The following is a 19214-nucleotide window of genomic DNA, read 5'->3' on the forward strand; positions in this document are numbered from 1 at the left end:
TTTAAGCAGAAAAGTATTTAATACAGAAATTAAGGCAATCCTCGGAAGAGCTGGAATGCAGGCTGTGAGCCAGGCCTCCAGAATTCCAGCTTGTTTGAAGAGCTGTGACCACTGCCCCGGTTGGGATGATTGGGAGTCAGGATATCAGGTCTAAGAACATACTGCTATAGCTATGATCCTAGGATCAAGCCACAATTACCTGAACATGAAGACACGGGCACATGACGTCTGGCCCCCATTGCAACTGCTATAAAGCAGAATTTGGGGACTGCCGTCTCCAGGGCTTTACTTGCTGGCAGAGAACAGCCAAAGCAGCAGGAAGATGGCTGTTTTTCATTTCTGCCTTTAAATCTCATGGGAGTGCTTGATTGGTTTCCAGGATCCTAGTTATAAAGCAATTTAAGACACGGCACATGAGAAGGCACAGTGGGAATGGATGCTGAGTGCTTTTCGAACATGTTCTATCTTATAGTGTCATCACATATGAGAGGTATCAGAATTGCTCAAGATTGAAAATTCAGTTTTCACTTTTCATGAATTTAAAATAGAATAAAAGTTAACCCTCTAAAGTTGCTGTCTCACCTATCACTCCTTTGCATCCTGATGTTTTCTTGAGTAGAAGGGGGAAGGAAGAGGACTGGAGAGATATCTGCCAGGAAATCTACATGACTCACAGCTGTCTTTCTTGTGCCAGGTTCTACAATCAGGATATGCTATTGGGAGCAAGCTGCCCCCATGTACATTGATAGCCATGCTCACCAGGGAGTCCCAAACCTTTGTCAATGTCAGTGTGCTCCTCAAAGGCCAACAGAGAGAAAGTGCAGTTCCCCACTGGTTGAATTTTTTTCGTTGCTCATTTGGAACATGAAATTAAGAGGGACCCTAGGAAAACATGTGCTATTCTATTAATAGTGTTACTGATAATTTTAAAATTCTAGTTCCTTTAAAAATCCTTTTATATATTTTTTTGAAAGCTATGGCTTCTCTCTGATAATTTTAAAATTCTAGTTCCTTTAAAAATCCTTTTATACATTTTTTGAAAGCTGTGGCTTCTCACTCAGATTGTGAGCTGTTTTTAAGTTTTTAATTTTCAGCATATATATGTATATATGAAATTATTTTTAATATACACAAAAGCAGAAATAGTTCACAGAGCTTGTACCCTTCACCCAGTTGCCCAGTTGTTGACATTTCTGAACCATTTGAGAATAACTTGGGGGCATGATTTCTCATTACATCTCAATACTTTAGTGTATATTTTCTAAGTACAAGGACCCTCTCCTACATATTACATCACAACCATCATGTTTAAATATTTTAAAGTGGATTTTTATGACACTCTTTCCTGTTAAAAAAAATATAGGGAGAACTTATTTTAATGCAGTAGATATGACTGATACTTGATAATGCATGTTAAAACAGTTTTCATTTCTTTCATCAAGTATTTGGTGAATGCCTACTATGTGACAGGCACAGTTTTTTGCACCGGGGAAACAAACAAAGATAAGATGTGTACTGTTATTAGCTTACACTCTAAAGAGGGAGACAGAAGATACCAGATGGTGATAAGTTTATGCTGAAAATTAAAATGAAGTGATGAGATAGTGAGAATGCCAGGTGGCTACTGTATTTGGGGCAAGCAGGAAAGGTATCTCTGAAAAGATATTTATAAGCTCAAATCTGAAGGACATTAAGGAGCCAGCATGGAAAGATCACGTTAACTCACGTGGTAATTTGAGCTGCTCTATCTTCTTAAAGGTGCTTATTTCCAGTGACTTCCCACAATATTAAGGTTCTGTAAATCAACACATTTGCATCAAAATAGCTACCAGTGAATCCTTTTTTTTTTTTAATTTTTAATTTTTATTGGGGAATACTGGGGAACAGTGTGTTTCTCCAGGGTCCATCAGCTCCATGTCATTTTCCTTCAATCTAGTTGGGGAGGGCGCAGCTCAGCTCCAAGTCCAGTTGCCATTTTCAATCTTTAGTTGCAGGGAGCGCAGCCCACCATCCCATTTGGGAATTGAACCGGCAACCTTGTTGAGAGCTCGGCGCTCTAACCAACTGAACCATCGGGCCGCCCCCAGTGAATCCTTTTGTACAATGTGTTATTTTGTGGTGAAAATTTCTACCTACTAATTTGTCTGATAAATTCAAATTTTGTATCTAGGTTTCCTAGGCTCACCACTGTGATACTTTCATATATATCGAACTGATTATTCTTGCATTCTTTTGTGTTCACACCAGTGATTCTTTTGTTTTGGGGAACCATTTATTTTCCATGTGAATAGTGTCTCATGGAGTATTTATTCTTAGGTTTTGTTTTTTTTACTGTAATGAAAATGCTTAGGTTTTGCTTTTGGATGTTTCAGGCAGCAGCAGCAGCAGCAGCAGCAGCAGCAGCAGCAGCAGGAGGATCCGCCAGGACAGCTCTCACACCCATGTGAAACGCCGACCACAAGTTCAGGAGCGGTTGGCAGTGACCTAGGTACGCCTCTACCACGCATCACGGTTGTTACCTGCACACGCTGTTCGACACACACGTTCTGTGTGATTTGGGCTTTACAGGCTTTTATTTTCCTCTCTCTTTAATTGTATTGAAACTCTTGAATGAATTTGTAATCTACTAAATTTCCCTAGATTAAGGAGCAAACAGACTAGCGCACTCAGTGAATGTGTTGCTTTAATATCATAAATAATACTTGCAACTTCACAGTCACTAGTACATTCTACAGAAGTTCTTCAGAGATCATGAGTATTAGTAGGTGGAAAAGAAATGCATTTTACCACCTGGAAAACTAAAAACACCTGAGTGTAGCCTAAATATCAACAGGAAGTCTAGAGTTATATATCAGGCCTTGGTTTAATACATCTTAAAGGTTGGTCAATTATTGGTAGGTAGTAGAAATTGAGTGAAAAAGAAGTTGTATATGACAAAGGACTTATAAGCAGAATATATAAAATGTATTGAAACAACTCAAAAAAAAATGGATGAAAGATTTGAACAGACACTTCAGCAAATAAAATATCTGAGTGACAAAGAAGCAAATGAAAATATGATCAACATCACTAGTCATTAGGGAAATGCAAATTAAAACCCCAATGAGATCATTACCCACCTATGAGACTGGCTTGAGAAAAACAATGAAATTGACAATACCAAGTGCTGGCGAGGATCAGAGCGAGGACTGTCATTCGTGGTTAGTAAACATGCAGAACGGCACAGCACCTTTGGGAAACAAGTTAGTGTTTCCTTACACACTTAAAGTACACTGAACCATGTGATCCAGTCATCCTACTAGGGATGTAATCAAGAGAGGGAAAGAAAACTGAGGTTCACACAAAAACTAGCATGTGCATACTTACAGCAGCTTTGTTCATAATTGCCCCAAACTGGAAACTGCCTAAATGTCCTTCAGCCAGTGAAGGGATGCACAAACTGTGGTCCATCTAAACAGTGGACTGTATTAGCAATAAAAAGGAACGAACTGCTACATTTTCCTACTCCTGCTAAGTATAGCGAACAACTCTAAATGTTGGTATAACACAAACATAAGAAGAATCTGGAAGGTGGAGAGGAGAGAGACGGCCTGGGAAGCTCAGGACTAGAGGAATGAGAGTGGTGAGTGGCCTAGGTTTTCTTTCTGCCTCTTCTATCGTGGGTGTGTGGTGCTAGACAGCCAGAGGTGCAGACGAAGAAAAAAGGCCCAAGGAAGGCGTGCTGTATGTAGCCAAAAGAGACCACCTAGCGAAACAAAAACTTGTAGATAAACAGCCAAACTGGACTAGGTAAATATTAATAAACTGGCCCTACTGCCACCTTACCCAGTCAGCAAAGGCCATAGGAGCTGGGACTTGTATCCCCACCTGGCCAGGATGGTGTCAGAGACAGCAGAATGGGGAGCTGGGATTTTCATTCCCTTCAGGAGACAATGAGGCCCCTTTCCCATGGGGTCAGTGGTCACAGGGAACCTGGACTTGCACCCAGCAATAAAGACTTGTCTCTCTGGCTTCCTGCCTGGTTGCTATAAGAAAAGGCCTAACGGAGATTCAGGACTGTCAGTAATTTGAGGCAGTAACAAGGCCACCCCACAGTGTCATTGAGAAACAGTAACAAAGCGTTCCTACCCTCCCAGTCAAGTAGATATCAGTGGAGGACAGTAGGAAGCCAGAACTCCCATGTGTGTTCAGCAATAATGATCACACACACTCTCCCCCGTCTGGCAGCAGCAAGGCAACCGCCCCTTTTCCCCAACAGGTGCTGTGTGAGAGGCGGCCTGCTGAAAGAGAAGAGAAGATTCCCAGTCTTACAATACCCCAAATGGCCAGGATTCAATTGAAAATCACTTGTCATACCAAGAGCCAGGAAAATTTCAACTCTAATAACAAAAGACAGTGGATACCATCACCGTGATGACACTGATGATAGAATTATCTGACAAGGATTATTAAAGCATGAAAATGCTACGATGAGCAATTACGAACACGCTTGAAACAAACGAAAATATAGAAAGCCTTAAGGAAGAAACAGAAGATATGAAGAAGAACCAGATGGAAATTTTAGAACTGAAAAATAACAAGAACAAATTTTAAAACTCAGTGGATAGACCCAACAGGTGAATGGAAGGATGGAGGAAAGAATCAGTGAACATGAAGATAGAATGATAGATGTTAACCATTCTGAGCAACAGAGAGAATTAGACTGGAAAAAATTTAACAGAGCCTGTGAGACCTGTGGGACTATGATAAAAGATCTAATATCTGTGCCATGGGAGTCCAGGAAGGAGATGAGAAAGAGGGTGGGGCTAAAAAAGTATTTGAAGAAACAATGGCTAAAAATTCTCCAAACTTGGCAAAAGATACAACCCTACAGATTCAAGAAGATGAGTGGACCGCAAACAGAATAAACCCAAAGAAATCCCTACCAAACACATCATAGCCTAATTTCTGAAAACAGAAGACAAAAAAAAAAATCTTGAAACCAGCTAGAAATTCCTTAACCTACAGCAATTTGCATGACAGAGATTTCTCATCTGAAATCATGGAGGTCAGAAGGAAATGGCACAATATGTTTTAAGTGCTGAACAAACCCAGAATTCTATATCCAGGGAAATTTTGCTTCAGAAATGAAGGAAAAAATTAAACAATTTGTCACAGCAGATCTACCCTAAAATAATGGCTAAAGGAAGTTTTCTAAACAAATGATAAAAGAAGTAATTTGGGAACATCGGAAGGAAAAAAGAACGATAGAAAGAATAAAAATATGGGTAAACACTATAGACTTTCCTTTCTTCTTGAGTTTCCTAAATTACGTTTGATGGTTGAAGCAAAAATTACAACATTGATTTGGTTTTTAGTGTATATATAGGAAATATTTTTTTTTAAGATTTTTACCAAAAAAAAATATAGCTAACATACAATATTATATTAGTTTCAGGGATACACCATGGTTATCCCACCCTTATATACCTAAAGACGTGATCACCATAAGTCCAGCAACCATCTGACACTGTACCACGCTATCACAATATTTGACTATATCCCCCATGCTGTACATTACATCTCTGTGACTTGTTTGTTTTATAACTGGGAATTTGAACCTTTTATTGCTCTTCACATTTTTCCCTCATTTTAAAATTTTTCAATTACAATTTGCATTCAATATTATATTGATTTCAGGTGTATAGCACAGTGGTTAGACATTTGTATAATTTAAGAAGTGACCACCCCCCCCGACTAGTACCCATCTGGCACTATAGTTATCACCATATTATTAACTATATTCCCTATGCTTTACTTTACATCCCCATGACTGTCTTGTAACTACCAATTTGTACTTCTTAATCCCTTTACCTTTTTCGCCCCGCCCATCTATCACCTCAATAAATCTAGTACCCATCTCACCTGGTACATAGTTATTGCAATATTATTGACTGTATCCCTTATGCTGTACCCTACCATCCCCATGGCTACTTTGTAACAGCCAATTTGTACTTCTTAATCCCTTTCCCTTTTTCACCCACCCCCAACCCCCTCCCATCTGGCAACCATCAAAATGTTTTCTGTATCTATGAGTTTGTTTCTGTTTTGTTTGTTCATTTTGTTCTTTGTATTCCACATATAAGTCATATCACTTTGCATCTGCCTTTCTCTGTCTGACATACTCCACTGAGCACAATACCTTCCAAGTCCATCCATGCCACTGCAAATGGCGAGAACCCATTCCCTTCTATGACCGAGCAATATTCCATTGTATATATGTACCACCTCCTCTTTATCCATTCTTCAATCGATGGACACCCAAGCTGCCTCCATATCTTAGCCACTGTAAACAATGCTGCAATAAACATATGGATAAACATGTCCCCTAGAAGTAGCGTTTTGTGTTTCTTTGGATAAATACCCAGAAGTGGGATTACTGGTTCTTTCTTTGTTTTAAAGTCCATTTTGTCTGCTATAAGTATTGCTACCCTAGCGTTTGTTAGTTTGTTTGTTTCCATTTTCATGAAATATCTTTTTCCATCCCTTTATTTTCTATGTGTGCCTTTCAATTTGAAGGGAGTCTCTCATAGGCAGTATATGTAAGAGTTTCGTTTCTTACCTATTTTGCCACCTATCTTTTGATTGGAGCATTTAATACATTTACATTGAAAGTTAACTGTTGATTGATACGTAGTTATTGCCATTTCATTGTTCATATTTATCTATTTATTTTTTCATCTTAAAGAAGTCCCTCTAACATTCCTTGTAATACTGGTTTGGTGGCGATGAACTCCTTTTTCTTGTCTGGGAAGCTCTTTATCTGTCCTTCAGTTTTAAATGATAGCCTGGGTAGTATCCTCTTGGTTGTAGGTCCTTGCTTTTCATCACTTTGAATATTTTGTGCCAATCTCTTTTGGCCTGCAAAGTTTCTGTTGAGAAGTCAGGTGACAGTCTTAAATGGGAACTCCCTAATAAGTTATTAGTTGCCTTTCTCTTGCTGCTTTTAGGATTCTCTCTCTGTGTTTAACTATATAGGAAATATTTAAGACAACTATAAATGGGGGAGAGTAAAAGAATGTAAAGGGAAGTCAGATTTCTATATTTCATTTGAACTACCACAGACACTCTGGAAAATAATTTGGCAGTTTCTTTAAAACACTGAACATACACTGACCATACAACCCAGTAGGTTACACTTCTGGGCATTTATCCCAAATGATGTAAATACTTGCATCCATGCAAAAACCTGTACACAAATGTTCATTGTAGCTTTATTTGTCACAAAAACTGGAAACAACCAAAATGTCCTATAGGAGGTGAATGGTTAAATAAACTATTGTACATCCATACCATGGACTACTACTCAGGATTAAAAAGAAACCAACTGTTGATACATGCAACTTGGATGAATTTCAAGGACATTATGCTGAGTGAAAAAAAAAAAACCAGCCTCAAAAGGTCTCATACTGTATGATTCTATTTGTGTAACATTCTAAAATGACAGATTTATAGAGATGGAAAACAACTTAGTGGTTGCCTGCAGTTAGGGAAGGTAGGGGGAGAGAGAAGTGGGTATGAATATAAAGGGTAGGGAGGGAGATCTTTGTGGTACTGTAACAGTTCTCTGTCTTAGTGGTAGTGGTGGTGGTTACACGAATGTACACATGATAAAATACCACAGAACTCCATACAACATTGTGCCAGTGTCACTATCCAGGTTTTTCTTTGAGCTATAGTTGTGTAAGATTGGGTGAAATTGAGCCAAAGTGTACATGGGTCCTATCATTGCAACTTTTGTGAATAAATAATGATTTCAAAACAATTTTTTAAACTAACAAATTGTCAACATGTACAGCAAAATTAAATCTTCTTTCACTTAGCATAGTGCATTTGTTTTTAAAATAAATGCAGTATGCTAAGTGAAAGAAGCCATACTCAAAAGGCTACAACATACTGTATCATTGACATGCAGGGAAAGGCAAACTGTAGGGCAGAGAACTTAGGTTGCCTAGGATTAGGGATTGGGGGTTGACCACAAAGGGGCAGCACAAGGGAATTTTGGGGAGCAATGGAACAGTTCTGTATCTGGGTGTTGATAGTGGTTATTCAATTCTATGCATTTGTCAAAACTTATAAAACTGTAAAATTAGAGTGAATTTTAGTATATGTAAATTTTAAAAATCAAAGGAAACTATAGTAGTCAAATAGAAATATGTTTTCTAAGAGCTTACCTTTCGTGATTGAGAAGTTTCCAGAAATTTCTAATAAATAATGTGTTTTCTTTCCCAACAGGTGATGCTATGAGTGAAGAAGACATGCTTCAAGCAGCTGTGACCATGTCTTTAGAAACTGTTAAAAATAATTTCAAAATAGAAGGAAAAAAATAATACCTTTTACAAGTCCCTTAGATATTCATATTTTCCAGCATTATCCTGTGTGATCACAGCCATAGGGTCCATTTTGGTGATGTGTCAAAGAGAACAATGTTCAACAGAGGAAATAAAACTTTTAGGTGGTTTGCAAACAAAAAGATGACAAAGTGGAAAAATGCATCAGTCGTAGGACTAAATAATGATCCTCTAAATAGTAGCCAAAGAGGCATTCAGCAATTAAAGAAATTTAAAATAGTTTCCTAAATGTTCCTTTTTCATTTTTGAGTGTGCAATATCTAAAATTAGGGCATTTTTCTTGGATCTTTTTGCAGACCAACTAATTAGCTCTTGCCACAGAACTTTTCCTGTACATTTTGTTTTCTTTTTCTCCCTTCTGTGTAGGTGATTTGCTCTCTTTCATCATCTAATAGTTGCTTCTGTTTCTTATTAACCAAATTCACCTTTTAGGACAGTGTCTCTTCTCTTTGTTGATAATAGTAATGTTTCCAGAAGGATAGGCTGTTCGCCCTCCACCCATGTGTTGTGCAATTGGGTGTTTTCTCATGTTATTGATTCTGATCATCCTGTCTCTCCTACTTGGTTTTTATTATTTTTTACAACTCTTTTAAAAGATGGTTATTTTTCTTGAGGTTTTGCTTTTTAAGCCCTTTAAGATGGGATCATTATTTCATGATTCTGGTGCATTCCTAAACTCTGAAATCAGCTCTGCACAAGTATTTCAGAATAAAGGAACATTTTTTAAATGTGTGAGCACATCCTTTCCCAGATGCTTTGTGAATGTCTTCTCAATTATGGCAGAACTTTGCAGCTTTGCTGTAACCCTAATTCCAGCACCTTATTATTTCTTCTCTTTTCAGTTGAGAAAAACAGGAGAAGCATAGTATGCAAGCAAGTTTCCTTCTGTTATACTCATAAGACAACATATAATACCCACCCATGAATGTATGATAAACAAAATTGGCCTTTGATTTTAGTAGCAGTTTCATTTTATTTTTCTCGTGACTGGGGTTACCTGTTCTATCTACAGCTGATTCGTGGAATGTAGGTGTCTACTTCTGCTGTACATCTCCTAGTACGTGTAGCTTGCCAGTGGTGATGATCTGAAACATGAAAATAATTTACTAACAAAAAGACATTTAAATTTATGCTGTCATTTAACACTTGCATTATGTTTAAATGGCTTAAGAATCATAGAAGTCACAGTACTTAATGGGTCTGTAAATTAGAAAGTCATTAGTTTTGATAAACATTCTTTAATTGGGATACAGTTTCTTGCTAGGTCAATACAATGGTATGGTTTTGGTGAAAACTAACCATGTCTTTCAGAAATAGGCATTTAGATTTCTGTCATCTACTCCCCACCCCTCATTCCCCACCCCCTTTTAAAGCCCCTTTGAATGTTGAATTGTTCATAAGCTAAAATTGAAAAAGAAATTCCAGCCAATGACTTAGGAAGTTAAAGTACGGTGTGTTGCCATACTGGTGTGTAGCTGCATACATTTTATCAGGGAAATTTTTTTGATTGGGATTTACTCGTGTTGCTAAGTGAAAAGAAATGAGAAAATGCCTTTTATTTATGATTATGATACAGCTTTTTCTCAGAGAGTGACAGATTTTTTTTAGTTGTTATTTTGTGCCAAATGAAGTCTTCTGAAATTTCCCTTATATAAAATAAGACAGTTTCACTTTAAAATCTAAAGTGTTTCAGAAGAATTATAAAACTTTAGAATTATAAGAGATGTTAGAGTTTAGTCCTGCTCCCTCAAGACTTGCGAACCAAAATACGGTAATCATATTTTTCCATGGGTATTTGGCCTTTACCTTTTTCCATTGAAAAATTACAGTAAACTTTTCATACACTTGAATTGATGAGTTATCTGATATAAAAATGAGAAAACGAATATGCATAAGTTTAACCTTAGCGTGTATAAAGTTCTTACATTACACACTTATTAAAGCCCTTAAGGAAATATGGCATGTTGACCCTTGTTAGGGATTTTTTAAAAGCAGAGCTGAGCACACACTGGATACATTTGAATGTGTTTATTTAATTTGTTGTAAAATTGTTATATTTGGCAAGCAAATCCAGAATCACTAGTAAACTGCCATCTTGTTTTTGCATTGGCTTAAATTTAATTGAACATTCAAATTCCATTGATTGGCTGATATGAAAAGATGCCAATGCTCATACCCACAGTATCAGAAAATTTAAAAGTTATACCAAGCTATAGTTCACATATTAGGAACTGCTATTTACTTATAAACCACCTGCAAAAGAAAGTCAGGAACAACGAAATTCATAGTCACTGTCCTAACCACTTTATTTATATCAAGATTTCCATTCTGTTTTACCAATTGGGAACACCTTAATGTTTAATATTTAAACTATTGGTATCATTTTTCTAATGTATAACCTGTATTACCAGTATAAAATACACAGTGGCGATGCTAGTGTTATAAGTTTAAACAGGCTTTGAAAATGCCACTTTCATATTTTGAGATGTCATGGATTTAATAAGTAGTTATTTATGTTTTAAAAATTCACAGTAGTTAGCCTCTGGTCTAAAACCATCGCTATACATTTTTTATAGTCATTAACTTACAAATACTTCAGTACTGTAAATTGTTTGAAAAGGTTGCTGTAGGTAAACTATTTCAACTCTAAAGATCTTGGCCAAATTTACAATTCACAGAATATTGAAGGAGGTGCTTTTTTTGTTTAAAACTTGATTTTTCTTCATTAAGACTTTATTCATGCCAAACTTAATGAGGAAAAAAACTCAAAACTAGTTGAGAATCATTATAGGCAAAACTACCAGTAGTCTACATTGTTTCACTTAATATTAAATTCAATAAACCAAATTGTATCAAGATTTACTAAATATCTTTAAATTGGCCCATTGGACCTGTGCAAATCAAAAAGAATTCCGTGCATAAGCAAAATATAATAATTGAAATATCTTCAGTTGAAACAATAAATCTTGATGTGTCAAATTCTTTAAAGGATTCAATAATTAACATTGGTGACTTCCTATTAAAAACCTGATCTGCAGTCAGACCTATGGCCTCTACTCAAGTAAATTGTTGTGTCTGGGCCCTAAGAAGTATGGCGATGTCATACATATGTGACCTTAATTAAGAAAAACCTGATTGAATCAACTAATCATCTCAGCAGTAAATAATTTTTCATGTTTTCAAATAAAAACTTTCCTTCATTCCTGGTCCCTTTAAAACAAACATCTTTTGCTAAAAAAGTGAACGGGCTTGTATTGTGTTTTTAAAGTCTTATACATAACAAATATTTTTGTTCATTCTGCTTTCATGAATGAAAAGATTGTTGACATGGTTAATTCTTGAATTTTGATTTTTTTTTTTAAGTTGAAGAAAACCTTTGCTATTTTTATTTTTTTCCAAAATGGTCTGGCATTTTAAGAATTAATGCTAGTAACATCATTCTAAATTTACAGTAATTGGCATATTCAATAATAGTGTATCACTAAATATTTTAAGACTATGGACTCATAGACAAGGAGTGGGAAGCAATAGTGAAATATATGTGGAAATTCCTGGTTTATTTAGGAAGCACTTCAGTTGTCTCTTGCATAATTCAAAGGTGAATGTTGCCAGGAATTTTTTTATGCTTTTTTTTTTTGAAAGAGGAAAATGTACATTTGAATGTGATTAATTTCTACAACACTGGAAAAACTTTTTAAAAATTACTGTTCTGTGTAAGTAAACTATTTGAAATTCAAGTACAAAAAAAAGTCTGAAATAAAAAGCATTGTCTTTTGGTCATGACACAAATGCACTGTGACAGTGCCATTTGCTCAGGATTCAACTCTGCAGCCCTTGTGTGTGTGCCCCTCTGAGTTCTTTTGCCGTTATCACACACACACAGGCCTTCCTGTCTGGTCCTTAGAAAAGCCGGGCTTCCAAAGCACTGTTGAACACTGAGGATTCTATTGTTAATATGGATGTCCAATGAGTTGTATTTTAAATATCAAAGATTATTAAATAAAGATAATGTTTGCTTTTTTATTTTCGTTTTTATGTGTTAGTTGTTCATTCCTAGCCTTGCCATTTAAAGCTTGATTGGAGAACCAACTGCATCTGCGCCACCTGGGATCTTCTCAGAAATGTGGAGTTTCAGGCCACACTCCGACCTGAGTGAGAACCTGTGTTTGTAACAGGCTTCCCGTTCAGAGTGAAGTTGGAGAAGCATTGCTCTTACGAACTGTGGTGATGAATAAAGCAAGTCAGGAGAGCCCACTGATACTCTGTTCCAGCTAACTGCTCCCCAAGGCCCCGTTATTACCAGCTCCTCTGATCTTTTATTCTAAGACAAGCTAAGAATCCCACATTTTTATTTGAAATTAACTTTTAAATGTTGGCTCAGTTATTTTTTAACCTTGAGGGCCAAACCACATTAGTAATAATTTTTAAGAGTGTTGGTTTTTCCTCATTTTATCCAACTCGACACCAGAATCCAACTGTGTAAGTGGAATCCACCTGAACTGATGACGATTATGGAAACCTCAAATTTTAAAACGAGGGTTGTGTATCCATTTTAGCCTTCATTAGCTTTGGGCACAAACTTTGAAACAACATTTTCAAATTGATTACATGTATTGTAGCGTAACTTAGTAGCTTGGTGCTTAGAAGCACCAGTTCATTGAATTTGGATGCCACCAAATGACATCTCATCAGCAGTTATCTGTGGGCCTTATGAAAAATGTAAGTTGATTTGAAGGCGTATTTTATATGCTTGCTAAAAACTTCGTAAGAGGGAATTTGGAGGTTGTCCTTACCCTGAAGACTGCATGTTTTAAGACCCTTTAAACCATTTTGTATCTGTGTCACCAAACAGTCGAAGTTCATTTTATACAAGATTTGGGTCCAGCTGACCTCTTCAGCCCGTACTCTTGCCGTTTTCCCCTTTACACACTGTGGTCCTAGCAGGCCTCCTTACAATTCTTCTGATAAACCAGGCCCTTTCCCTCCTCCAGGCACTCTTAACACTCTCCCTGTGTTCTTTTCCTTTGCCCTTTTGAGATCCTTGCCCCCACAGTTCATTGGCCGTCCTTTGCTATAAGGACTATCGTTCAGCTGGACTACCACTATTTGCTGCGCCGTTTTCCCAAGATTGTTCAGTTCTCCCTGTGTCAGGAACCCCAGCCACCCTTGGTCTCATGGGCTACTAGAAACAATTCCTGTGTTATTCATTTACTCATGCAAAACATTTGAGCACTTGCCATGTGCCAGGCATGGTTCTGGGAGCTTGAGAACAGCTACAAATAAGAGCTTGCTCTCAGTGTGGCTTGCATTCTAGTTGGCTGCTAGGCAGAGGAAACATTTAAGTTAACCAATACAACTTTATAACATGTTAAGAGCTATGCTTCTGAGAGCTAGGAAGACAAAACAGGATGACAGATAGAATGTGACTGGGAGGGAGGGCTGCTTCAGACTGGGTTCAAGAAAGGCCTCTGCAGAGATGACATTCAAACAGACACCTGAAAAATGATGAGGCTGCCATGCAAAGGTGTGGTGCCACTATACCTGCCTGAGGAAACAGCAAGCATGATGCCTCTGCGACGGGGGAAGTGGCTGCTTGTTTCTGGGGAACAGAGGAGGCTGAAAAGTTCAGATGGTAGTGAACAAAAGATGAAATTGGGATGTAGGCAAAATCATGTCGGGTTTTATAAAGTATAGACTCTGTTTATAGTTTATTACACCAAGCACTCTGGCTCTACTTTCTAGAATACCCTGAAGCCTTTTTTTTTTTTTTTTTTTTTATAAATAATCTTTTAAAGGGGCCCGTTAACTACATCTCCTACCAAAAAGCATGCTAGTGTCCAGCTTAAGCAACCCCAAAAAACAGGCTGAATGTTTAATATTAAAGGTATCATTTAGCCTACCTGAGAATTTTAGTCAAGGCTCTCACTACTCGTGCATTTTAGTTTTCTTCCTGTTAAATCTGTGCAATTATTTTCATCACTATCAGTTTTGAAACTTCAGTATCATATTTTGGCTGTTAATGTACATCAACTGTAGTGATTAATATCTGGGTCTCTCCCGTTAGACCTTTTGTCTTTCTCAGCCACTTTTAATCCAGGACGTCAGATCACATAGCAGCATCTCAGCTGTTTTTGAGTCCACCCTTCCCAAAGTCGCTTAGCCCACACTCCAATTACTTTTAAGTGAAACTTCATTACCGTCATCATGTTATAACAGGGAGTAAATATGTGTAAATGTTGGAAAGGGTGATGTCAAATTATTTGCTGAAATGATTGTATGCCTAGACAAACAACCCAAGGAAATTAACTGAAAGGCTACTGAATAAGGGAGGTCAGTAAGTCAACAAGATACATAATAAATACACAAAAACCAATAGATTTTTGTATACCAGCAATAACCTGTTAGAAAATAAGGCAGAAAAATGCCAAGCCCAAGAGTGTCTAATCCTTGAGTGCCAAAGAGGTATTAGGTTCCAAGCTGCGAAGAGTGGGATGCCACATTTTATGAGAAATGGATACACAGGTTAAGAAGCCTACCAAGGTCATAACAGCTAATAAGTGAAAGATCCAAGCAGTCAGGCCCCAGAGACTGAACATCTAACCCTTGGGCAATGATGTCTTTCAAACGAAAACATGAAAAACGTTTAGTAAACACTTCCAGAACGAAATGCACATTTTATTTGAAAATCATTCCGATTTCAGAGAGAGCTCCTATCTCCTGGTGCCCTGATTCCAACTGCCAGAGGCATTTCCCAATGTTCCAGTCATGAGTAAAGCTCTTCGTATATTAAGGAAGGCAGGCCTTCAACTGTGAGCCGGAAAGCCCAGCCACCAGAGACAATTACGATAGAAGTTAACCCATGTAAGTGTGTTTCTTGCCGAGACACTTGAATTTGCAATTCATCCTTTCTGTGTATCCGCAGCTCCCACCGTAGAGCCAGGCACAGAGCAGCCCCACGTTGTCCAATAATCGATACACTGACGTGTGATAAGCTACGTAAAGCCGCTTCCTGAGCCGACGAGTGACCCCGCAAAGTCTCCTCGCACCGCTGCTTTAACGGGTGCAGTCAGAATTAAAGCATTCAGGTTTCACCAACACAGTGCGAGTCCCCGGGGTTCTCGGGGGCGCACCCACGGAGGACCGACTGCCTGAAACACAACCGCCGCCGGCAGAGCGCCGCGTCGCCGCGAGTTCCCGTCACTCCGGTCGCGGCCAAAGCAGGAGGGCTTCGCGGAGGACGCCCTGGCCCTTCGCTGGAGGAAGCGGCCCCAGCCGACTGCACTCGGTCCTCCGCGATCCCACGCTCCCTTGCGCCAAGGACACGTCCGTCAGCTCCGCGGGGCCCTTCTGCGCCACCGTGGCGCCTCTCTATGATCCGCTGCCGCGTTCCGAGTGGGTGTCATGGCGGCCGGCGTCGAGTTGGCAGGAGTTGCCTCCAGACCTGGGGGAAGTCACTAAAGCAGAGGAAGAAGTGGCTTAACCAAGAAGTGGCTCAGCCCGGATGGTTGGAAGTCGTGGGAAAATGAGCGGAGGCCCCTTGGGAGTGACTGTGTCACAGGAGGCGGGCCCCTGGTAAAGTCTCAGGCCAGGCCTCCGCGTTCTGGGCACAGCCAGGCGGTTGGTGGCACCTCCGGAAGCCGGCTTCACTTAGGAACTCCGCCTTGGGCTGCAGAATTCCGAGTGGCTGGTCCCGCGAGGGCTGCGGTTCGAGGACCTTTGCCCGGGGTCGTTCGACGGCGCGGGACGCTTTTCCCGGAGCGGACCTGGGCGTCCTCTAAGCCGCAGCGATGTCATCCTGGCTTGGGGGCCTCGGCTCCGGCTTGGGCCAGTCTCTGGGTCAGGTCGGGGGCAGCCTGGCTTCCCTCACTGGCCAGATTTCAAACTTTACAAAGGATATGCTGATGGAGGGCACGGAGGAAGCAGAAGGTAACAGCTGGTGCGACCGGAGGGAGGGCTTTTCTGGGACCCTGGGAGCGTCCGTTTGGTCCCCACTTCCATCCGTCAGGAGACGTGGACGGGTCGCTGAGGAGAGTCACTCCGCCCTTTTTTCTTTACACTCCTTCTTTTGCCTCTTCTGAACCGAAATGCTCTGGCGACAGACCGCGGTTGCGGTCCTCCCCCCTTAGGTGCTCCGGCGTCGCAGGGCCGAGGGAAGGTGCTTCTCCGTGGAGGGGCGTTTATTTTTGTTTGGGTCATGCACGCCCACCGCTCACTGGGTCTTGAACTTGAGGGCGGAGCTGAGAACGACCCTCTTCCTTTACCCTGACACGGTTTAAACAAAATGATTTGTGTATGACACATAGTCACTTTTTTTGTTTTTGATTTTTGTAACAATTTAAGTAACTCATAATTATTTAGTGCCGCTTACCCTGTCTGACTTGAATATATTGTCAGTGAAGCATGGCTGTGTTTTTCCTATTATTTTATATTTTTGTTTATTCTGGTGACACGGCGTTCCAGCTGAAAATGGATTTTTGTACCTAACTGCTCATTCCTCCCATATTTCGACAGCAGAACTGGGAAGATACTCTATTCTTTGGTTATCTTAGCAACCTTCGCTCATTTTTTTTAAGTCCTCGTTTTGTTTTGCTAATGGGTGGTGACCCAGAATTACATGGTAATCGATGGTGAAGTTAATTACTGTTTTGATTTCTTGATACCTCCTCTTTCAGCAGGTAGTAGTCAGATCAAAAGAGTTTCTTTCATCTCAGTCTAGGTCTGCCTCCAGAGTTAATGGGTTGGTCTTTTGGATGAGTTCCTTCGACAATTTTATTTCTTATACATTAATAAATTAGTATTCTGGTTTAATTTTTAAAATCCTAATTGAAATGAGCCTTCATGTTTCGTTGGTTGAAATGAAGATAGTTTAATAAAAAGCATTTATATTTAGAATTTTTGTGGGGTCTGTATAGAGGGGAGGAAAATTGGGGAGCTGCCAAAATCTATTTTACTGCTTGGGGTACTTCTTGGGTGGCCGGTACATCAGGTTGGGCAGGTTGGGGATGGGAGTGAAAGGGATTCTTAATCTATGTTCAGGAGAAGGTCATGTGACCTTGAGGGCAGCCAGATGCAGAGAAGGTTTGGATAACTTGGGCAGTGACTAGTCTCTCCTTGTGTCCTACTTAGGGTAAAACAGTTGGCAAGTCCTTTGACCCTAACTATGCATCCCCCCAGTTTGGATGACCTGCCTGCTTAAATGGAATTTATTTTGTTCTTCCCACAAAATGTACTCCTGTATTTTCAATCTTAATGGTTTAACCATCTACCCAGTCTCTTAAAGTATAAATCTTTGTCAACTTTGTTTTCTCTCTTTTTCATTCCTACTTCCAGTTGGTCACCAAATCTTGTACGTCCTGTGTCAGAATTCTTTCTTAATTTTTCCTTAATAAAGGTATTAATCCTATTTCTTTAATTCAGATCCCCATTAGCTTTTCCATTTCTCTTTCACATCTTGTCACCCATTTCTCCTTACTCCATTCTGTTTTCTTTTGTGTTGCCAGTTACTTTTCTAAAAACAAATGTACTTTCAAACCTCTTGACTCTATTACTTAAGGGATAAAATCCAAACCTCTTCGTTTTGGGAGACCAGAAACCTAACCTGTCTGTCCCTCTCTTGATCTTTTCCAGTCTTAGTTTCTGTTTCCTGCCCTTCTCTTCTAATTCACACTGACATACAATGTGTACTTACACCCAGAGCTTCTGCCACATGGAACTTTGTCAGGTACCTACACAACTTCAGGCCTCTGCGTGGAAAGCCCTTCCTTTTCTACTTCCTCTTCTAGCCTCTTTTGCCTAGAAACCAATTTTCCAGCAAAACTCTGCTCGCAGGTCAGGTACTTGGTGAAACCGTTCTCTCTCCATGGCAGGTTGAGTTGATCGCAGGTGACCTGTGTTCTAACAGAACTTTGTGATGGTCTCTGACAGCGCTTACCATGTTGAGTTACAATTTTTCTCTTTCATTGATGCCCAGGGTAGGGACTGTATTTTATTTATCCTTATATTAACCAGTATGTGACATTTTCCTTGGCACATAGTAGATGCTCAGTAAAAATTTTGCTGAGTGATTAAAAATCTGCAAAGTTGCTTAATGATTTTTCCCCCTTTATATTAAAATAGGACTTCCTTACACCTCATTTATTGGTTTTGTAAATCATTTAAAAATAGGGCCAGAGTACAGTTCATTTATTCATTCAACAAGTATTTATTGAGTGTCTGCCCTGTGTCAGCAGTGAACAATAGTTCCAAAAATAGCAGTTGGTAGAGCTTGAAAATCACCCATATTTACAATATCAGAAAGTTGCTATTCTACCACACACATTCAAGGTTAGGAGCTTAGGCTTTTAAATCAGACATGGATTTAAATTCCACTTCCATGCATTAAAATTGTGAGATCTTTGGCAAATTATTAAATACTTAACCTCTAAAAAGCAAAGTTTTCTTATCTGTTAAATAGGGATAATCATACCTATCCTGAGATTGGGAAGATTAAATGAAATCATAAGTGTAAAATTCCTAGCACCCTGCCTAGTGAATAGTAAGCAAGCACTAATAAACAGTAGCTGTTATTTTTGTTTTCCCCTATTGAAGAATTTTTTTGGTCTATCTAATATCTCCCTTTTATTCTTAAAAAGGCCGGGAGTTTGGGGGGGGGGGGCGGGTGAGAGAGGGATGTCTGCGTTAACCTTTTTTTTAATCCCTCTTTGCAACAATTGCTGTTTGTACAGGTGTCTTCCTAAACAGATTAGATTATAATTTGTTCTCTTGTGAGTAGCAATTAGACAGTCTTATCACAGTTTCAAGCAAGATGTATAAACAATCACAGAA

The 19214-nt window shown here is 39.2% G+C and overlaps 2 protein-coding genes across 4 annotated transcripts in view; both read left to right on the plus strand.

Annotated features, from left to right (window-relative positions):
- ATXN3 (ataxin 3) overlaps window positions 1-12413 on the plus strand; it is a 33260-nt gene extending 20847 nt beyond the window's left edge. Inside the window, exons 10-11 of one of the 2 annotated variants that reach the window (XM_019745261.2) lie at window positions 2373-2488; window positions 8275-12413. In XM_019745261.2, the coding sequence (XP_019600820.2) occupies window positions 2373-2488; window positions 8275-8369 (211 nt within the window). In that variant the 3' untranslated portion in view covers window positions 8370-12413. The remainder of the gene's footprint in view (window positions 1-2372; window positions 2489-8274) is intronic. The other variant, XM_019745277.2, reaches the window with a different exon arrangement.
- Window positions 12414-15050: 2637 nt separating this feature from the next.
- TRIP11 (thyroid hormone receptor interactor 11) overlaps window positions 15051-19214 on the plus strand; it is a 39368-nt gene continuing 35204 nt past the window's right edge. For both annotated transcript variants that reach the window (XM_074327029.1, XM_074327030.1), the window contains exon 1: window positions 15051-16316. In XM_074327029.1, the coding sequence (XP_074183130.1) occupies window positions 16178-16316 (139 nt within the window). In that variant the 5' untranslated portion in view covers window positions 15051-16177. The remainder of the gene's footprint in view (window positions 16317-19214) is intronic.

The sequence above is a fragment of the Rhinolophus sinicus genome, linkage group LG03 (assembly GCF_036562045.2).
Source record: "Rhinolophus sinicus isolate RSC01 linkage group LG03, ASM3656204v1, whole genome shotgun sequence".
NCBI lineage: Eukaryota > Metazoa > Chordata > Mammalia > Chiroptera > Rhinolophidae > Rhinolophus > Rhinolophus sinicus.